We start from the raw sequence: 15821 nt of genomic DNA, 5'->3' as shown, positions 1-15821 counted from the left end.
GAAAGCAAGGTAATCTGCTTTTCAAGATATCCGGCCACTCACACTCATTACTTGATGTCATACATCTGACAGGTATATCATTTCAACTCTGTTTAATCTTTGAAAAAGCCTTCATATGATATGTTTATCATTTCAACTCTGTTTTATCTTTAAAAAATTGATTTTGCATTAAATATTGAGATAAATATAGGACTTGGTTGTTCAGTTTTAAGTGGTTTATACTTGTTTCTCATTTCGAAAATAACATGTTTATTCACATGCTTACAATTGCTTTCCATCATGACACACTATGATGACTTTAAAGTTGTAGCTTTATCTCTAGCATTCAGCAGTGTCAAACACGTTAACATGTCTGCTACAATGGCGATATATAAGCTCTCTAATTTGTATCTGGTTACTCTGTACAAACAATTGCCAATATGACTTATTGTCTTTGATGTACCCGTTGAATTTATTCCTTTCATGCATACATAGTTGCGATGATTTACACATAAGTTTAACCCTTAGTTTTTGTTTTATTTCACCCCAAAATATAACTTTCACATTTACAACATGCAATAAACAGTCAATCGATATTACAGGGGCTTTCAACCAGATTGACGAAAAAAGAAAAGTTCTAAAACACCGTATTTGTTTTACAATTGTTAGTTTATATTGATTAAAATATCACGACTGGTATATTACATTACTTGAAAATTGGACCATCTTCTTTATTTAAAAAGAAAACTTTTTAAAAACTACAAGTTTTTATATTAATAGGTTAAATTGGGAGAACAAACCGTAGCTACGTATTTAAAACAACAAGCAAGAAAACTAACAAGGCATTTTATTTCTCCATATGTGAAAACAATTTTCACTTTTTGATTTTTTTTATTTTACATGAAAACACGTGTGTGAATTCCCAAATACAGAAACAAATTATGATTACTTTCCGTGAAACACGTTTTTTGCGCAGGTGTATGTTAATGTGAAGTAGGTTATTTTCAGTTGTACTAAGTTACTCGTCCGTAAAGGGATGCTAGGTATACACGTGTAAGCTGAAGTTTTCTTTATATTAAAACTTTATTCAAGATTGGTGAATCACACTTGCTTTGTAAATTTCAAACGTTGAAACATAATTTACAACATGTTCCGTTTAACAAAATTCTACTTGGTTGACAAAGCAATTGTATAGACATTCAAGTCTTATCATGCCCCTTAAAACCTGTTTGACGCTCTGATAATTGTGTCTCTTGACAAAGAAGGTTTTTAATCTAAAGCATGGTTGTTGAAAGTTATCTTTGGTTCGATTAAGGTTTAAAGACTTCTCTTTTTTCACAGAGGACTCTGGGCTATGAAGCGAGAATTCATTACTGCATACCAGTAAGGGAATATTGACTGATATTTAAGTTGGACACATTTGATTATTATTTGTTAATGAAACGTTTGTGAACAAAATGACAACACAATATCAATATTCGAATTGTGTTGGTTCTGTACGGTTTAGCTTCTTCCCTTGTACATCCTGCAGGGAAACGAATATTGTTGAAGTTGCAATGTGTTACTGTGAAAAATGTCAGCAGTGTTTTTGTAGAGAGTGCAGTAGGTTACATGATCAATTGTTTAGTAAACATATTAAATACAGCCAGGGAGAAATGAAGAACTGGCCAGTGTCCAAGGACTTAGAGGATTTTCTACAAATATGTGAAAAACACACTACTGAAAGCGTTTCCGTGTTCTGCAAGGACCACAGTCAGCTGTGCTGTTACGAATGTGTTTCTGTTAGTCACAGGTATTTCGACAATATTCCGGCAATACAAGCTATTTTAAAAGTAAAATTTTTCTTCTGAAACCACACATATTAAGAGCATTTTTGCGATAATCTAGTGATTTATGTCGTAACGTATTAAAAAACACTGGTTCTTAATTATGGCTTTTCATAAATGTTGATATACATAAAGGACTTAAAAATTTTGCTGTAAAAAGTATATACTGATAGTTTTGGAAAACAGCTTACTCTGGAAAAATGAGAATGGGCTTACTGCCGTGTAATGCAAAAATTTATAACAAAAATACCAAATATTCAAACAACTGTTCTCAGATTTGCCAATGTTTCCGCAATAAACTCAACTTAAATAAAATTGTAAAGCATGTATATACTACTCAGGACTGATGATTAAAAGATGATAATAATTTAAATATGCATATTAATACTTTTCACATATTTATTATCCAGCATCAATAATATTTTGGTTATAGTTAAGACATTTCAAAGCATATTTTCAATAATGATCTATTCAAATTATGTTCAAACATACACCCACAAAAGTTAATATTTATATTTCTGAATAAAATAATATGTATTATATGGAATTATACTCAGTTGGACAATTTGTTTTAGACAAAGATGTCCATGATTCAAAAATATAGTTTTAACATTATAATCAAACAATCGAATTCATCCTCAATCAAAAATGGTACAGTGGTTGTTACGATTTGCTTCGATAATTTGTAAAGACAAAAAACGTGTTTTAATTAAGCCACGTTTACAATGCTTAGCGTAAATCAAAATCTAGAATCGTACAGTTGTAAATAGTTATGTTCTGTTAACACATCATACAAATTCAATTTAAAAAATGCAATAATTTCATTATTTGTGTTGCTTTATAAATATTTCAGACAGTACCAATAGTTTAGTAATAACAGTCCACGGCAAACTTAACAAATCTGTGAAAATGTCGATATACACTTTTGAATATGTATACAGACATATCTTTAAAATCGATATCTGGCATTAATTGCAAACATGATATATGAAAATGTACAAGTAACTCTCATTCCTAAAATTAAAAGCTAGATAATGCTGAACTTGTATGTCTATTAGTTTCTGACATATATGCACATTATTTATACAGTTAATTCGATTAAATTTTACTTAAATAATGTAATAAAACATAATGTAAATATTATTCACATGCATATGGATATGAACGTCCCAAATAAGTTGATTGGTATTACACTTATTTTTCTCTTTACATGCTTGTGATTACAAGTAATCACGGTAAATTTATTACTTTTATCAGCATTTTTTCTATGATATATTTAACACAGTGTCAATTGCAATATATTTTTTCGTGTCTTTTATCGACAACCCATTGTTGCTTCGAATAGATGTACAAGACGGACTAACCACTGACCCTTAACTGCCGCGCCTCGATTTACTGTTTTTGAGTTTATATTACTGAAGTAATATTGGCTGATACTTACATTCAAAAAATATATATGTTATTAAATAAATAAGAAAACGGGAATGTGATGTGTATATCTTATTAGCGTAACACAAAATAAACGATATGGGCCATGGTATTCTTAGCACAATGCTGATACCAACAAGTGTATTCGTATATTGATATATAAACTATTATAACTTTCTGATCATACTCCTTTAATTTACGTTTCGGCATAATGCCTTTATCAAAACAATGGAAATTTGATGTCTATTGAAGGAGTATAATCAGAAAATTATAATTATTTAATATCCCTTAGGTTTATTCAACTGAGCTTATTGTTAGACATATACGTATATATATATTAAAGATGCAAAAATTCATGGTTCTGTGTTTATAAATGTTTAATGTATCAAACTATTGTTATAATTATTTAGCTACATTTTTAATATATATGTTTCATAACGTGCTTTTATTACAACTGATTAAAAAATATGTATTTGTATGGAATTTATAAAAGTGTTGCTATAACTCAATTACTAAAAATATGCATTTGTAATGCTCAACATTTCAAGCTATTTAGATATTGTGTGCGTTTTGTATAACCGTTGTGATCATTTTTTATTGTGAACATTCTGGATTCAACATTATTTGTAAATCTGCTTGAAACTTGGTCATCTTATTTCGTCGATATGATACAACAGCTGATTTCTATCATTTATAATTCGGGATCATATACAAATTGTTCTAATAATGTATCGCGGGAGTTTGATAATCTTCATATGAAATTCCAGACAGCATGGGGGTGATGCAGTTTTCCTGGTATGGCTGTTAAAAAATATATGTGTACCAGACTTTTATTTGATAGTTTTGAACACTTTTCCAATATAAAACAATCGAATTTGCCCAAGTTTAAAACTTTGTCATAACATTTATAATAATTGTCCACATAAAATCTCGTCTATGTCAAAAAGGTTAGAATGGCTTGGTCAGTCAAATTTATAACACAAACATAACAAAAGCAGATCAGAACCGTAAACTTTGATTGGTTTCCAGGTGATCGCACTGGGGCCTTTGGCATTCGTGTTAGTATAAAATTATTCTGGAAAGACAACCGACGATATTCTCATGATAAAGTAAAAATGATTGCGGAATGATATTTTTGTTTTACATGTATGTAGCGTGATTATGTACATAATTAAGCTTAAGTATCTATCTTATATTATACAACATTAAAATAATAATTGAATAGCTGTAAGATATAGAACATTATAATATTCACGTCTTAAAGAGCATCATGAACACAATTTTAATAAAAAAATGTTTGCTATCCTGTGGCAGATCGTATATATTCCATTATGTATCAATTAACTGTGTATTCCAACATAAACATGGCAACAAGTTTCATTAAAGAACAGTGTGATTGGTGTAAGCAGTTAAATACAATTTATGTACATGATACATTATCCGGGATATAGCTTGATATAACATTTAAGACTAAATACAAAGCGATCATAACAAACCAAATAAAGCATTATACACATATCACTAACACTTAATTAGATGCACTATGTATACATGATCAACTGAATCGAAGAATAACCTTTTCAAAAACAAGCATAGTATGATCAGATTTTCTTTGACTTTGCCTGATCCTTTTAACAATGTGATAGGTAGACACATTGTGAAACAATTGTATATTACTATTTTTTTATGGCTAAATTCTTGAAAAGAGAACATTTGAAACATGTATTTAATGTTAAAGTATACACATAAGTAAGGATATGCTTAAAACGAGTGTAATCGAATTCAAATTTAATTAGTACAAAATTTGTAACTGGGTCCAAATATTGGGTCGTAACCAAATCTGTTTTGAGTCAATATATAATGCTTATATGCATGTTCATTGTTCAATATCAGAAGCTAAGGTGTATTTTAGTTATTCCTAATGTATAGCAAAACACTTAATGCTATGATCATTGTATTATAATACACTCCATATTTCTTTCATCGAATGCAAACAATTAAAGCTCAACTCAGCCAAGAGGCATACGGCCGTCGTGCACGAACTGTTAATAAGGCTTCATATCAATCTGGTGAAACTGAAGAATCATCAGAGTTGCTGTGAGTCCAGAGTCAATGAACTGACAATTTCATACCAGGAATATGAACACATGGTTCGTGAAATAAATATAAACATTAATTCCACTTTGGACATTATCGAAAGGAGCACTTTGAAGAAAACACCTAAAGTTGAGCGAAACATGGTGAAAAAAATGCATCAATCAATACATTCCGCTTTGGATGAAATCGAGACAAGCACTTTGAATGAAGCAAAACAGACATTGTCAAGCCTTCGAGCTGATCTTAAAACTGGTGTTGACACCTACATTAAACATTATCCTGAACTAAAACTTCTACAAGAAGCCCTTCAGTACAGCAGTGATAAGAAAAATATGAAACTCTGCTTTATAGCCACAAGGAAAAGCATGGGAAAATTATTAGAGGTTGAATCATACCTGAACCAGAACTATGTTAAACTTGAACATTCAGTATTTAAACAGTCTATGAGAGACACTGAAAATTACTTTTCAAAATTATCAGGTCTCTGGGCGTGGGTACAGAGCCGCGAGGCGGTAACATACACATCGAACAGTGACTTTGTGCAGTATTTGTTCAGGTTGTCAACACTGGGGAGGAACGAAATTTATGTTGCGGGGAAATATGAACATAATGCAGTTGACGATAAACAGGTAAGTACAGCCGTATTTTGGATTTTTCGTGACATGTGATGACAACACGTGTTTAGTGAGCATTTCAATTGCTGTTATAATTATAAGTATACCCCCACTCAAACAGAGCTTGATTGATCGGTCGGTCTGCCCACAGTTTGTCCATGGTATGCCATTATACATTATTCGTAGATGTTTCGTGTAAAATGATGTACATTTTTCTGAGTGATGTGCCTTGTTTGTTACAGATGCATAAACTAAAGTTTGTGGAGCAGACAACTTCCACATTTCTCCTGCGAGAAAAGTTAATCTAAAAATATGCAATTCCCATGAAGTGTAGATGTATAAGAAACGTACTTCATGCCACGTAATCCAATAATTGTTTGGTTAAACGAAAGTAGCCATTTTATTTGTAACACATACATGTTCTTAAATGACGAAGCGAACTTCTTCAAATTTCTAAAGATATTGAAATGAAGCTTGCAATAATGCATAAACGGAAGTGTAGACTCGATGTTCAAGCACATTGTTATCCCCGCCATAGGCGTAGGGATATTGTTGTGGCGTTGTCCGTCCGTCTGTCCGTCCGTCCGGCACTTTTTTGTCCGGAGCCATATCTTGGAAGTGCTTTGGCGGATTTCATTGAAACTTGGTATGAGTATATATATATATATATATGGATAAGAGGATGATGCACGCAAAATAGCATTGTACACTATCTGTTAATAACGGAGTTATGGCCCTTTGTATCTTGACAAAATGCTTTTTTGTGTCCGGAGCCATATCTTGGAAGTGCTTTGGCGGATTTCATTGAAACTTAGTATGAGTATATATATGGATCAGAGGATGTTGCACACCAAATGGTATTGCACACCATCTGTTTATATCGGAGTTATAGCCCTTTGTATCTTGAACAAAATGCTTTTTAGTGTCTGGAGCCACATCTTGGAAGTGCTTTTACGGATTTCATTGACACTTGGTAAACGTATATATATTGATAAGAGGATTATGCACGTTGGCGTTGCCCATCCGTCCAGAAAACATTGTGTCTAGAAGCATATTGGCGGGGTTTATCAATTCAACGAATTCGCTTGTTTCTTTTATTTCTGAATTATGTTTCTTTAACATTACTGATATTCCTGTGACAAAGCTTTAGGGGGGTATTTTTTAACATGTGTAACGCAAAGCACTACTTTGATACTATAACTGCTATAATAAAGAATTTAATAATGTTCCAGATGTTTGAATGAGAAAGAACAGTCTCTTATATAGTTAATAAAAAACATTTATCATAAAGCATTTCCATGTTTACTTTTGACCTCAACAAACAACTTAAATGTCATAATACAGATTTTTTTAAGCTCAACTGAGCGAACTCATAGTGAGTTTTTGTGATCGCCCTTTGTCCGTCGTGCGTCGTGAATCTTGCGACGTGCTCAAACATTTACTTTCGAACAATCTAGAGGTCATTCTTCCCGAAGCTTGGTCTAAACATTTAAACATTTGTCCCTATAATATCTTTGTTAAGTTTGAAATTCGAACATGTAAGGTAATTATTTCAAACGGAAGAAAACGCTTGTTAACACTATAAAAGTAACATCCAAGTAACACTCATTATTAAACGTAAGCAGAACATCTTTTTACTTATGTTACTTAGTAAAACCCTGTTAACACTCAAAAAGTCACATTTTCGGTCAAATCTTCATGATACATTATAAATCTTGGCCCGAGCTTTGTTTTGAATTATATTCAAATCAAGAGCGCAAATGTATCCGTTCTAGAGATTTAGTTAAATCATCCTGAAACTTCCTCGCAAATTAATTTTCATGATATCTGTGCAGAATGTAAACATTGTATCAGCCTGTTGATAAAAAACGGCTATTAATTGGTAGAATTTATTTCCTTATGCGGCTTAATTGAAACCTAGGTAATTCTCGTGAAGACACATTATTTTCCCAATCTTAATAAAACTTGAGAACAATACTTGTTGTAATAATATCTGCATTGAGTTCGAAATTGGTCCAAGTGTATTGAATAATAGTGTTGTCACTCGATTCTTTTGTTTAGCATGTAATTGTGTGTGATCTTGAAGATGGTTTTGATGCTGCTGCGGCTGCTGATGATGATGGTGAGGATTATGATTATGATGCTGGTAAGACGTCGCTGCTGCTGCTGCTGATGATGATGATGATAATGATGATGCTGTTGCTGCTTGTGGTTTTGCTGCTGCTGATGATGATGGTGATGATGATTACGACGACGATGACGACGACGACGTCGATTGTGATGATGATGATTATTAAGATTTTGATTATGTTGATGATGTTGTTGTTGTTGTTGATGATGATGATGATGATGATAATGATGATGATGATGATGATGATAATGATGATGATGATGATGATGATGATAATGATGATGATAATGATGATATAAAACAATAAAATGTTTACTTATAAATATAATCATATATAATAGTTAATAAGATTGCTGACACATTCATTAATGTTGTAATTACGAAAGAAATGGTAATTCCTTACATGCCATCGTGAGATTGCACCAATACTTGCAACATACAGTTTAATATACAACCTTTTAATTTAAAGTTTGTCTGATTGATGTCATTAGGTCAACAGTTATGCAATCATATTAAATTACACAAAATGAAAGTAGTTATCTTTTGAGGGAATATATGCACTAATTTTTTTCAACGCAATATTAATACAGTCATAGAAATGTTCAAAAACAAATGAAACATTTCGAGTGTTTAATATTTTAAAATGTTTCGTGTTAAACAGATACAAACATCATCATAATTACAGTTAAAACTGGTCATACCTTCATCATGATTGACAGGAAAGATTCATCGAAAAAACACAGGAACATCACCAGAAAATCGACAAGGTTGAGACATGCCCTTAAGATTTGTTTGTTGTAAAAGTTGAGGTTTATTTGCAGTAAAATAAAAAAATAGTATGGATCCTCATCGTTCCACAGACTTACTAGTTTTGGTTGCGGTTATTCCTTAAAAATACAAATATTTTATATAGAAAAAAGGGGTTGACATATTGCGTGCAAAGATCAGAAGTTAACATCGTTTTAATAAGAATCGAAGCCAGATCCAAATGGTCAAAATCTCGTTTCAAGCCACATATTTATTAACAATCAACGTTCGCAAAGTCTCGCTACTATTTATTGATTGATTTGATTATTTGGCAAAATTAAAGGTTTATCGTATATGTTGGGTAGATTAATTGAATGTATACATTATACACAAATGTATGTTAGAAATCCGTTGTGAAGGCCCTTACATAACTTCAACTCCAATATGTTTTTATTCGCTCTAGTCTAGTATACAATTTACAGACAGTTTGCTAGACAAACATTGTTGATTTTTCTTTGCAGCTGAAACCACTGGGTAGGACAAAGAATACATATGAAGTGCTTGTTAAGGAGAATTCTAAACTTCAGAGTGACTTAACGGCTGCTTTTTCACGGTTTGTAGACGTTTAAATAAGAAATTAAAAAAAGAAATAACTGAATGGATAATCCAAACATTTTTTATCGTTTGCCAATAAAAATATGTACTAAAAAATTACAAGTTTTTTTATAGTTTAATATAAAACATGTTGATATACACGTATTTCTATGCTACATACCACGAAGTAAATTAAAGACGTACAATGTACATACAGTAGTCAAAAGTTGTACGATACCATTTAATTTAAGCCCCAGTCCCATATACACACAGACGGATACGGATGTGCCGGATCGTCCCGGATTGCCCGAATCAATTTCCGGGAATATCAGTGGACTTTTGATTTTTGAGCGTCGACGGTCTTTCAAAGACCATCGCCCCGGTGACAACATGGCATTTAGACTGACCAACTCGTACAAACACGGTCGAACCCGCCAGCAACACACAATCATTCCAGCACCCACACGGACTGCCCCGGAGAGTCCCGGTAGAGCTAATCATTTATACAGAACATGACGGAAGGCAAACGAATACACCCTGACTATCAAGGCATCTAAACGGACCATCACGGACCACCACGAGAATGAAAAAGACCAACATGACAACGATATGTTGAAAAGCATTCGCCCGGATCAAAAGTAACTTGTATAAAAGCAGGTTAGTTTCGGTGAATCCATCATTCGGTGAGGATGATTCAATAATCTAGTGTTCAGATGAGCAAGAATTCCGAACGCGTCGTCCACAAAACATCTTCCTGGAAAGTCGGTAGGTGAAAATTCTGTCGAAAAGTGATATCTGTTTAGTGACATGATTCCTGACCTCTTCTTCGAGGCGAATGCGTCATCCGCGGCAATGTATAGCAATTTCGTATTGTCTTCGTTCGGTTAAGATTCAGTATCTGGTAAACCGAATTCTCCCATGTCGATTGTTTCATTCAGCTCACTGTTTCCAAATCTTTGAACTCCACCGGCTGATACATTACTGTCTAATCAAGCCCAAATGAACGTGTAGTCGGGGTAAACAAATGTCGTAAATGTAGTAAAGACAATGGCCTGGTAATCTGTGCAATTGTATAACAATGAGCCACAACGTCAAGGACACTGTAACGCAATTTGCTTCCCGTACAGGGTTGTGCAGCTGCCATCTGTTTCCGAACTTCTTGGTGATCTTGTCTTACTCATCAGGCGTTTTGGCGAACAGGACATTAGTTCAAAAGCGAATTATTCCTCGCAGACCTGACGGATTACCTTTAAGATGGTGTGGTTTGCGACCCATAAGAGAATGGTAGATGTCTGAAGATGAAAGGTACCGACTTATTATTTTCAACAAAATGCCAGCTGTCGAAGGCTTCCTATAGTTTGACTTATTGGCTTTATTATTTTCTCAATGCATTTCAGGATCTCTTGTTATTTCCCCAGGTCGTCCATCAGCCAAGCGTATTTAAACAGGTCTTGTCTTTTTGCGAGCCATTTTTGAATCCAGATAGTCCCTTACATTCAATTCACCAGTGTAGATTTTTCGCAACATTTCTGTCATTGCTTTGCTTAAGCAATAAGGGCACTGTTTTTAATCTGAGCTGTTAGCAGAGGACGTTTGAGCATATAATCTGTCGTCCATTCATCGCCCACGTTGCAGAGTCTGTAAAAAGCCAACTGATCTTCAAATATCCCCTATTTATATGAATATCCGTCATCGCCCGTGTTATTCCGTGTTCCAACGTGATACTCGTGTAACAGCCGCGAAGGGTCCTTGATAACCGTACAACTGCCGTCATGGTCCTTTAAAGTCCGGCGCCTGAAATATGTTCCAGAACTTTAAATGCGCAAGTGGACAACCAAGTTATAAATAGCTACGCGGACCATACCGGATGTTGCTATCTGTCTGAAACGTTAACGATCGACGCGGCGGTCTCCCGGACTCATGGACGTTTCAAGACCGACATAAATCGACAAGAAGCTTCAAGGCGGCTACGCGGTTCACATGCCGACTCTTGTCGGATATTCACCGTGTTGATCCAACATAAATATGGAAATGGGTCTTTAATAAGTAAATATTTTAAATATAAGGATCAGCAAAATTAGTAAGTTTTCTATTTATTGAATATGCTATTTTAATTTGAAAGTATGCGTCGGGTTTAACCCAAAAGTAAGTATCAATGTTATGTTGACAGTTATATAAATGTTGGATTTTTAAAAATTAAATTAATGGCTATGTTTTGCATGTTCAGAGAAATGCATGAAAAATCACGAGAAGACATACTTAAAGCGTCCAAAAGAAATGAGAGATTACTTGCAAACGAATTAGATGAAGTGATACAACAAAAGGGTGCAGCAGAAGAGGAGCTGCTTACACTTAAACACAATTTGAGGTAAACTGGGATTATTTTTCCACAAATCTGCATTAAAATCAACTTGCTGCATAAATCTTGGTTTACTTCCAACTTCCAGCAGCAGTTGAATATTTAAACATTTAATGTAGTAAAAGCCGCTAATGAGTGTTCTATATAAAACCTTTTCCTACTATACAATTAAACAATAATGTTATTTTATGCTTTCAGAAAATGCTTTACTTCCGAGGACAAAAAACGACTACAAGAACAGTAAGACATAAGTAGCTTGTTTAATATTAGATCGTGAAATATCTTATTTTTAAGGCAATAGTTTCATACTACTAAAATCTTATTATTTCATTTGGTAGGTTACAATTTTATGCAAAATGTTTAACTCTTTATTCGTGTTTAAACAAAAATAAATGTCGAATAAACAATTTATTTAATGCATCAGCAAACACACATACAATATTGGGACACTTAAACATGTTCAATTATGAATTAAGTGAAGGGATGGAATGTTTTTTGTTTCAGGATAGCAAGACAACAAGATCGCATGGTACACCTGCAGGACCAACACCGCGCCATGAAAAAGCGTTTATGGTATAATCCGTTTTCAAAGAATGTTAACATGTTGTACTTTATTTTCATGCAACACAGCAAAGACAACTCAACAACAACAACAACCCATAATATCCGTATTATGGGAACTTTCATCCGAGGGTTGTAGCAAGGTGGTGGCCATAAAGAAAAATTATGTTCGGAGTACAACTTGTGTTCTCACAAGATATTGGTCTCTAGCTCCGCGGTCACAATTCTATGTCATTCTACGCCTTTCAGCCCAATTAAATATATGGCCAAACGGTTGTTTGTCAATCAATTGCAACATATATGACAACTAGAATGTGATGAAATTTTGGTGCTAAAGAATAAACTACCTTTTACCTAGGTCAATACAGGTAAATTACGGTTGATTTTTATAAATAAAAATGAAAGAAAGATAAGCATCATGAGACGTAGTGTAACTATCAAATATCAGGCCCCTAATTTAAAAGTCAAGGTCAGATAAAGTCAACGGTAAAAAATAAAACCTTAACAATGTGTGCAGCATAGATTGATTTTTAACTCAACTATGCACCAAGTTTCAGGAAACTGGTCAAAATAAATTTATCCAAAGATATAATGCTTTTTTTTCAAAGTTTGTCATGTTGTGTTAAAAACTAGGTTTCATAGTCAAATAAAAGAAATAAAGCTCTTGAACACTCTAAACGCAACATGCCTTGCTATATTTTTATGTTACTTTGTCATAATATGTGTCCAAATAATTTCCCGCTCAAGTTTAAAACTAGGTTATCTGGAGTCTTGGACTATGTCACAATGTCAAATATAAAACAAGATCAAAGATAAAACAAACATTTTTGAATTTTGAAATTGAAATTGAATTGTCAAAATAAATATTATTCGATTTTAAAATATCAAACGGCAAATATTCATTAAAGATTATGTGATTGTAATAATAACGATTTTCAAGGTATTTACTGTGATGATCGTCTTAAAAAATGTATGTAATACAATAGTTTTTTCAGATATTTTAATTATTTTAGTACATTGCAAGAGATCGTTAAAATTCTGGAGCGTCGTTCAACTTCAACGGATGAATCCACTAATCGAAGGTTTGAAAAACTCTTTGTATTTTATTATTTATATAATAAAGGCATAGTTATTCGATTAAGTTTTAACACTGCAGAAGGGTCAATATTTCTTACCATAATACAATGATCAGCCTATAATTGAATCATGTATTTTTGTTGTGATGATCAAAAGGGAGTAATTTAGTTATCAACCGTCCTTCTTTCATCTGTCGGTCCATCTCGATTTTTGTGTGGAGAATAACTAAGGCAGTATTGAAGGGATTTGAAGAAAAATAATATAATCATAAAAGGCTTAAGGCGTTAATTCAGAGTAAAGGGATCATATTTATCTTTACAGCATTCACACAGTTAAAGACTGTATATACATATAGCCCAAACGACTGAAGTATTGCAGGTATTAACAAATAAGTACATTGATTTCAATAAATATAAGTAAATGCAGGGTACACAAACTATCTTTTTATATTTTTATGTAGTAATTGGATTTGCATTTTTATGGGGCAGAGCATAATTACATGCACTAGATGTATCACGGAAAGTAAAACACGAGAATTATTGAAATTATTCAAATGAAACTTCACATATTGAAAAGGGTTTTAAGAGTGACCGAAAAAAAGTACGACAACTCCTTTGCTTTCAATATTTTGAGTTTTATTTCGTTGTGTACATTTTCCTTTGCACTCAAAAAAGTTGTTTCAGATTCGCAAATTTTCTTGTTAGTTATGAAATTTGTGAGGAAACAGTAATACTGATGATTTACCATGCTCTTAAATAGCCAACATATGCATCTTTTGACGATTTAAAAACCTGACAACTATAAAGCGTTGCAACGCGAAACGATCAAATAATTTGGAGAATTCTGTTGTTGAAGTTTTATTTTGTGAAAATACGAGGAATGCTTATATAAAGTATAAAATACATTTGTCATTGTATGAGCTCGGATGGTCGAGTGGTCTAGGTGGTAGACTATTACTCCAGGACTACAATGGTCAGTGTTTTAAGCCCCGATGAGGCTTACTATGTTTTTCTTTTTCAAATTGTATTCTTGATTTTTTACTGAAGCTTTTTAAATCCAATGTTTACATTTATAAATATAAAGCATTTAATGACATACGCGTTAAGTGTCGTCCCAGATAAGCATGTGCAGTCGTCTCAGGCTAATCCGGGTCGACACTTTCCGCATGCACTTGATTTTCGCTAGCAGATAATTGCTTTTAACGAAAACTACCGTACAAGTGGACCGTGTCGTCCGTTACTAGCCTATGCGGACTGCACAGGCTAATCTGGGACGACACTTGACGCATATGCCTTTGACGTCGTTTTTTCAGAGGGAAGTGCATATTAAAAGGGACTTTTATAATACAATATTATAATGGTCATTGTCGGCTCAGGTACTCTAAGTGTAATAAAAAGTACCCGGGGTTCGGACAAATATAATTAAAAGTACCCCGGAGTTTTGCCGGATGCCTTAAAGCGTATTTTCCGTACCCGGGATAAATTGCAGTAAACTTAAGAGTACCCAGGATATTTTTAAGAAGTACCTGAGCCGTAACTATCAATTATTTAGCATCACTGTACCGTGTTTGCACTCGGTATTACATATTATTCATTTTGTAAATATTACATACTCTAATATACCGTGTAAACAAGAAATTATACTACAGTAATACCTATTACCGTACCGTCTTTGCATTTCGGACAGCATTCCCCGCTAGGCGTGAACGTGTATTTGCATTTCAGTACGGGGCAAGGTTTATAGACCCAGATACATGCCAAAATCTTGGAAAGGCCCCTTTAACTAACAAGAAACTTCCCATATGTACAGAGATAACTACTGGAAAGTGCTTAGTAAAAGAGCTTAAGCTTTGTTTTTAAAGCTTTTGGATATTTTGTATCATCACCCTATTGGTATTTAAGACAATCTTACAAAAGTTCTTACAATGGTAAGGAACACTTTGAGGCAGTTTCTAAGAACAAAAAGCTTACTTTTTTCTTCAGTATTTTAGAATTAGTGTTATTCGCACTGTATAACATTCTCCTACTTTGAATGTGCAGATCACATATTTAGGTAAAACTAACACTTTTTGGGCATATGTCTCGTACAACTTAAGCAGTTGTTATATTTAAGTTGTATTAATGACGAATTTATGTTCAAAACTTACACTATAATTATAATACCAATATAGTGAAACAGAGAAATTGTGCAAACTCATCGAAGAAGACGCTGAATTGAAAGTGGAATCAAGTCTGATTAAGGAGCGGCTAGCAACAGATGAAAGAGTTTACTATTCTACTATTGGTACTATGACGGTATGAGTTTATCTTGTTTAAAGTTCACATTAGAGGTCAAATTGTTTGTACAAATAAATTAATTCTGATTCATTACTTTGTCTGAGCATAAATCACAAGATCAAAACGACTTCT

At 33.4% G+C, this 15821-nt stretch overlaps 1 protein-coding gene across 13 annotated transcripts in view; it reads left to right on the top strand.

The window, feature by feature from the left end:
• The first annotated feature begins 1229 nt into the window (after positions 1 to 1229).
• The window catches only part of LOC127859567 (centrosomal protein of 112 kDa-like), a 41515-nt gene continuing 26923 nt past the window's right edge, over positions 1230 to 15821 (top strand). For 2 of the 13 annotated variants that reach the window (XM_052397056.1, XM_052397052.1), the window contains exons 1-8: positions 1231 to 1771; positions 5218 to 5959; positions 9344 to 9435; positions 11644 to 11784; positions 11974 to 12015; positions 12280 to 12348; positions 13350 to 13418; positions 15584 to 15707. In XM_052397056.1, coding sequence (XP_052253016.1) covers positions 1437 to 1771; positions 5218 to 5959; positions 9344 to 9435; positions 11644 to 11784; positions 11974 to 12015; positions 12280 to 12348; positions 13350 to 13418; positions 15584 to 15707 — 1614 coding nt within the window. In that variant the 5' untranslated portion in view covers positions 1231 to 1436. The other 11 variants (XM_052397054.1, XM_052397053.1, XM_052397055.1 and 8 more) reach the window with 10 other exon arrangements.

The sequence above is a fragment of the Dreissena polymorpha genome, chromosome 15, assembly GCF_020536995.1.
Source record: "Dreissena polymorpha isolate Duluth1 chromosome 15, UMN_Dpol_1.0, whole genome shotgun sequence".
NCBI classification, from domain to species: Eukaryota; Metazoa; Mollusca; class Bivalvia; order Myida; family Dreissenidae; genus Dreissena; species Dreissena polymorpha.
Note: the sequence above shows the minus strand (reverse complement) of the source record. Positions and strands in the feature narration are given on the sequence as shown.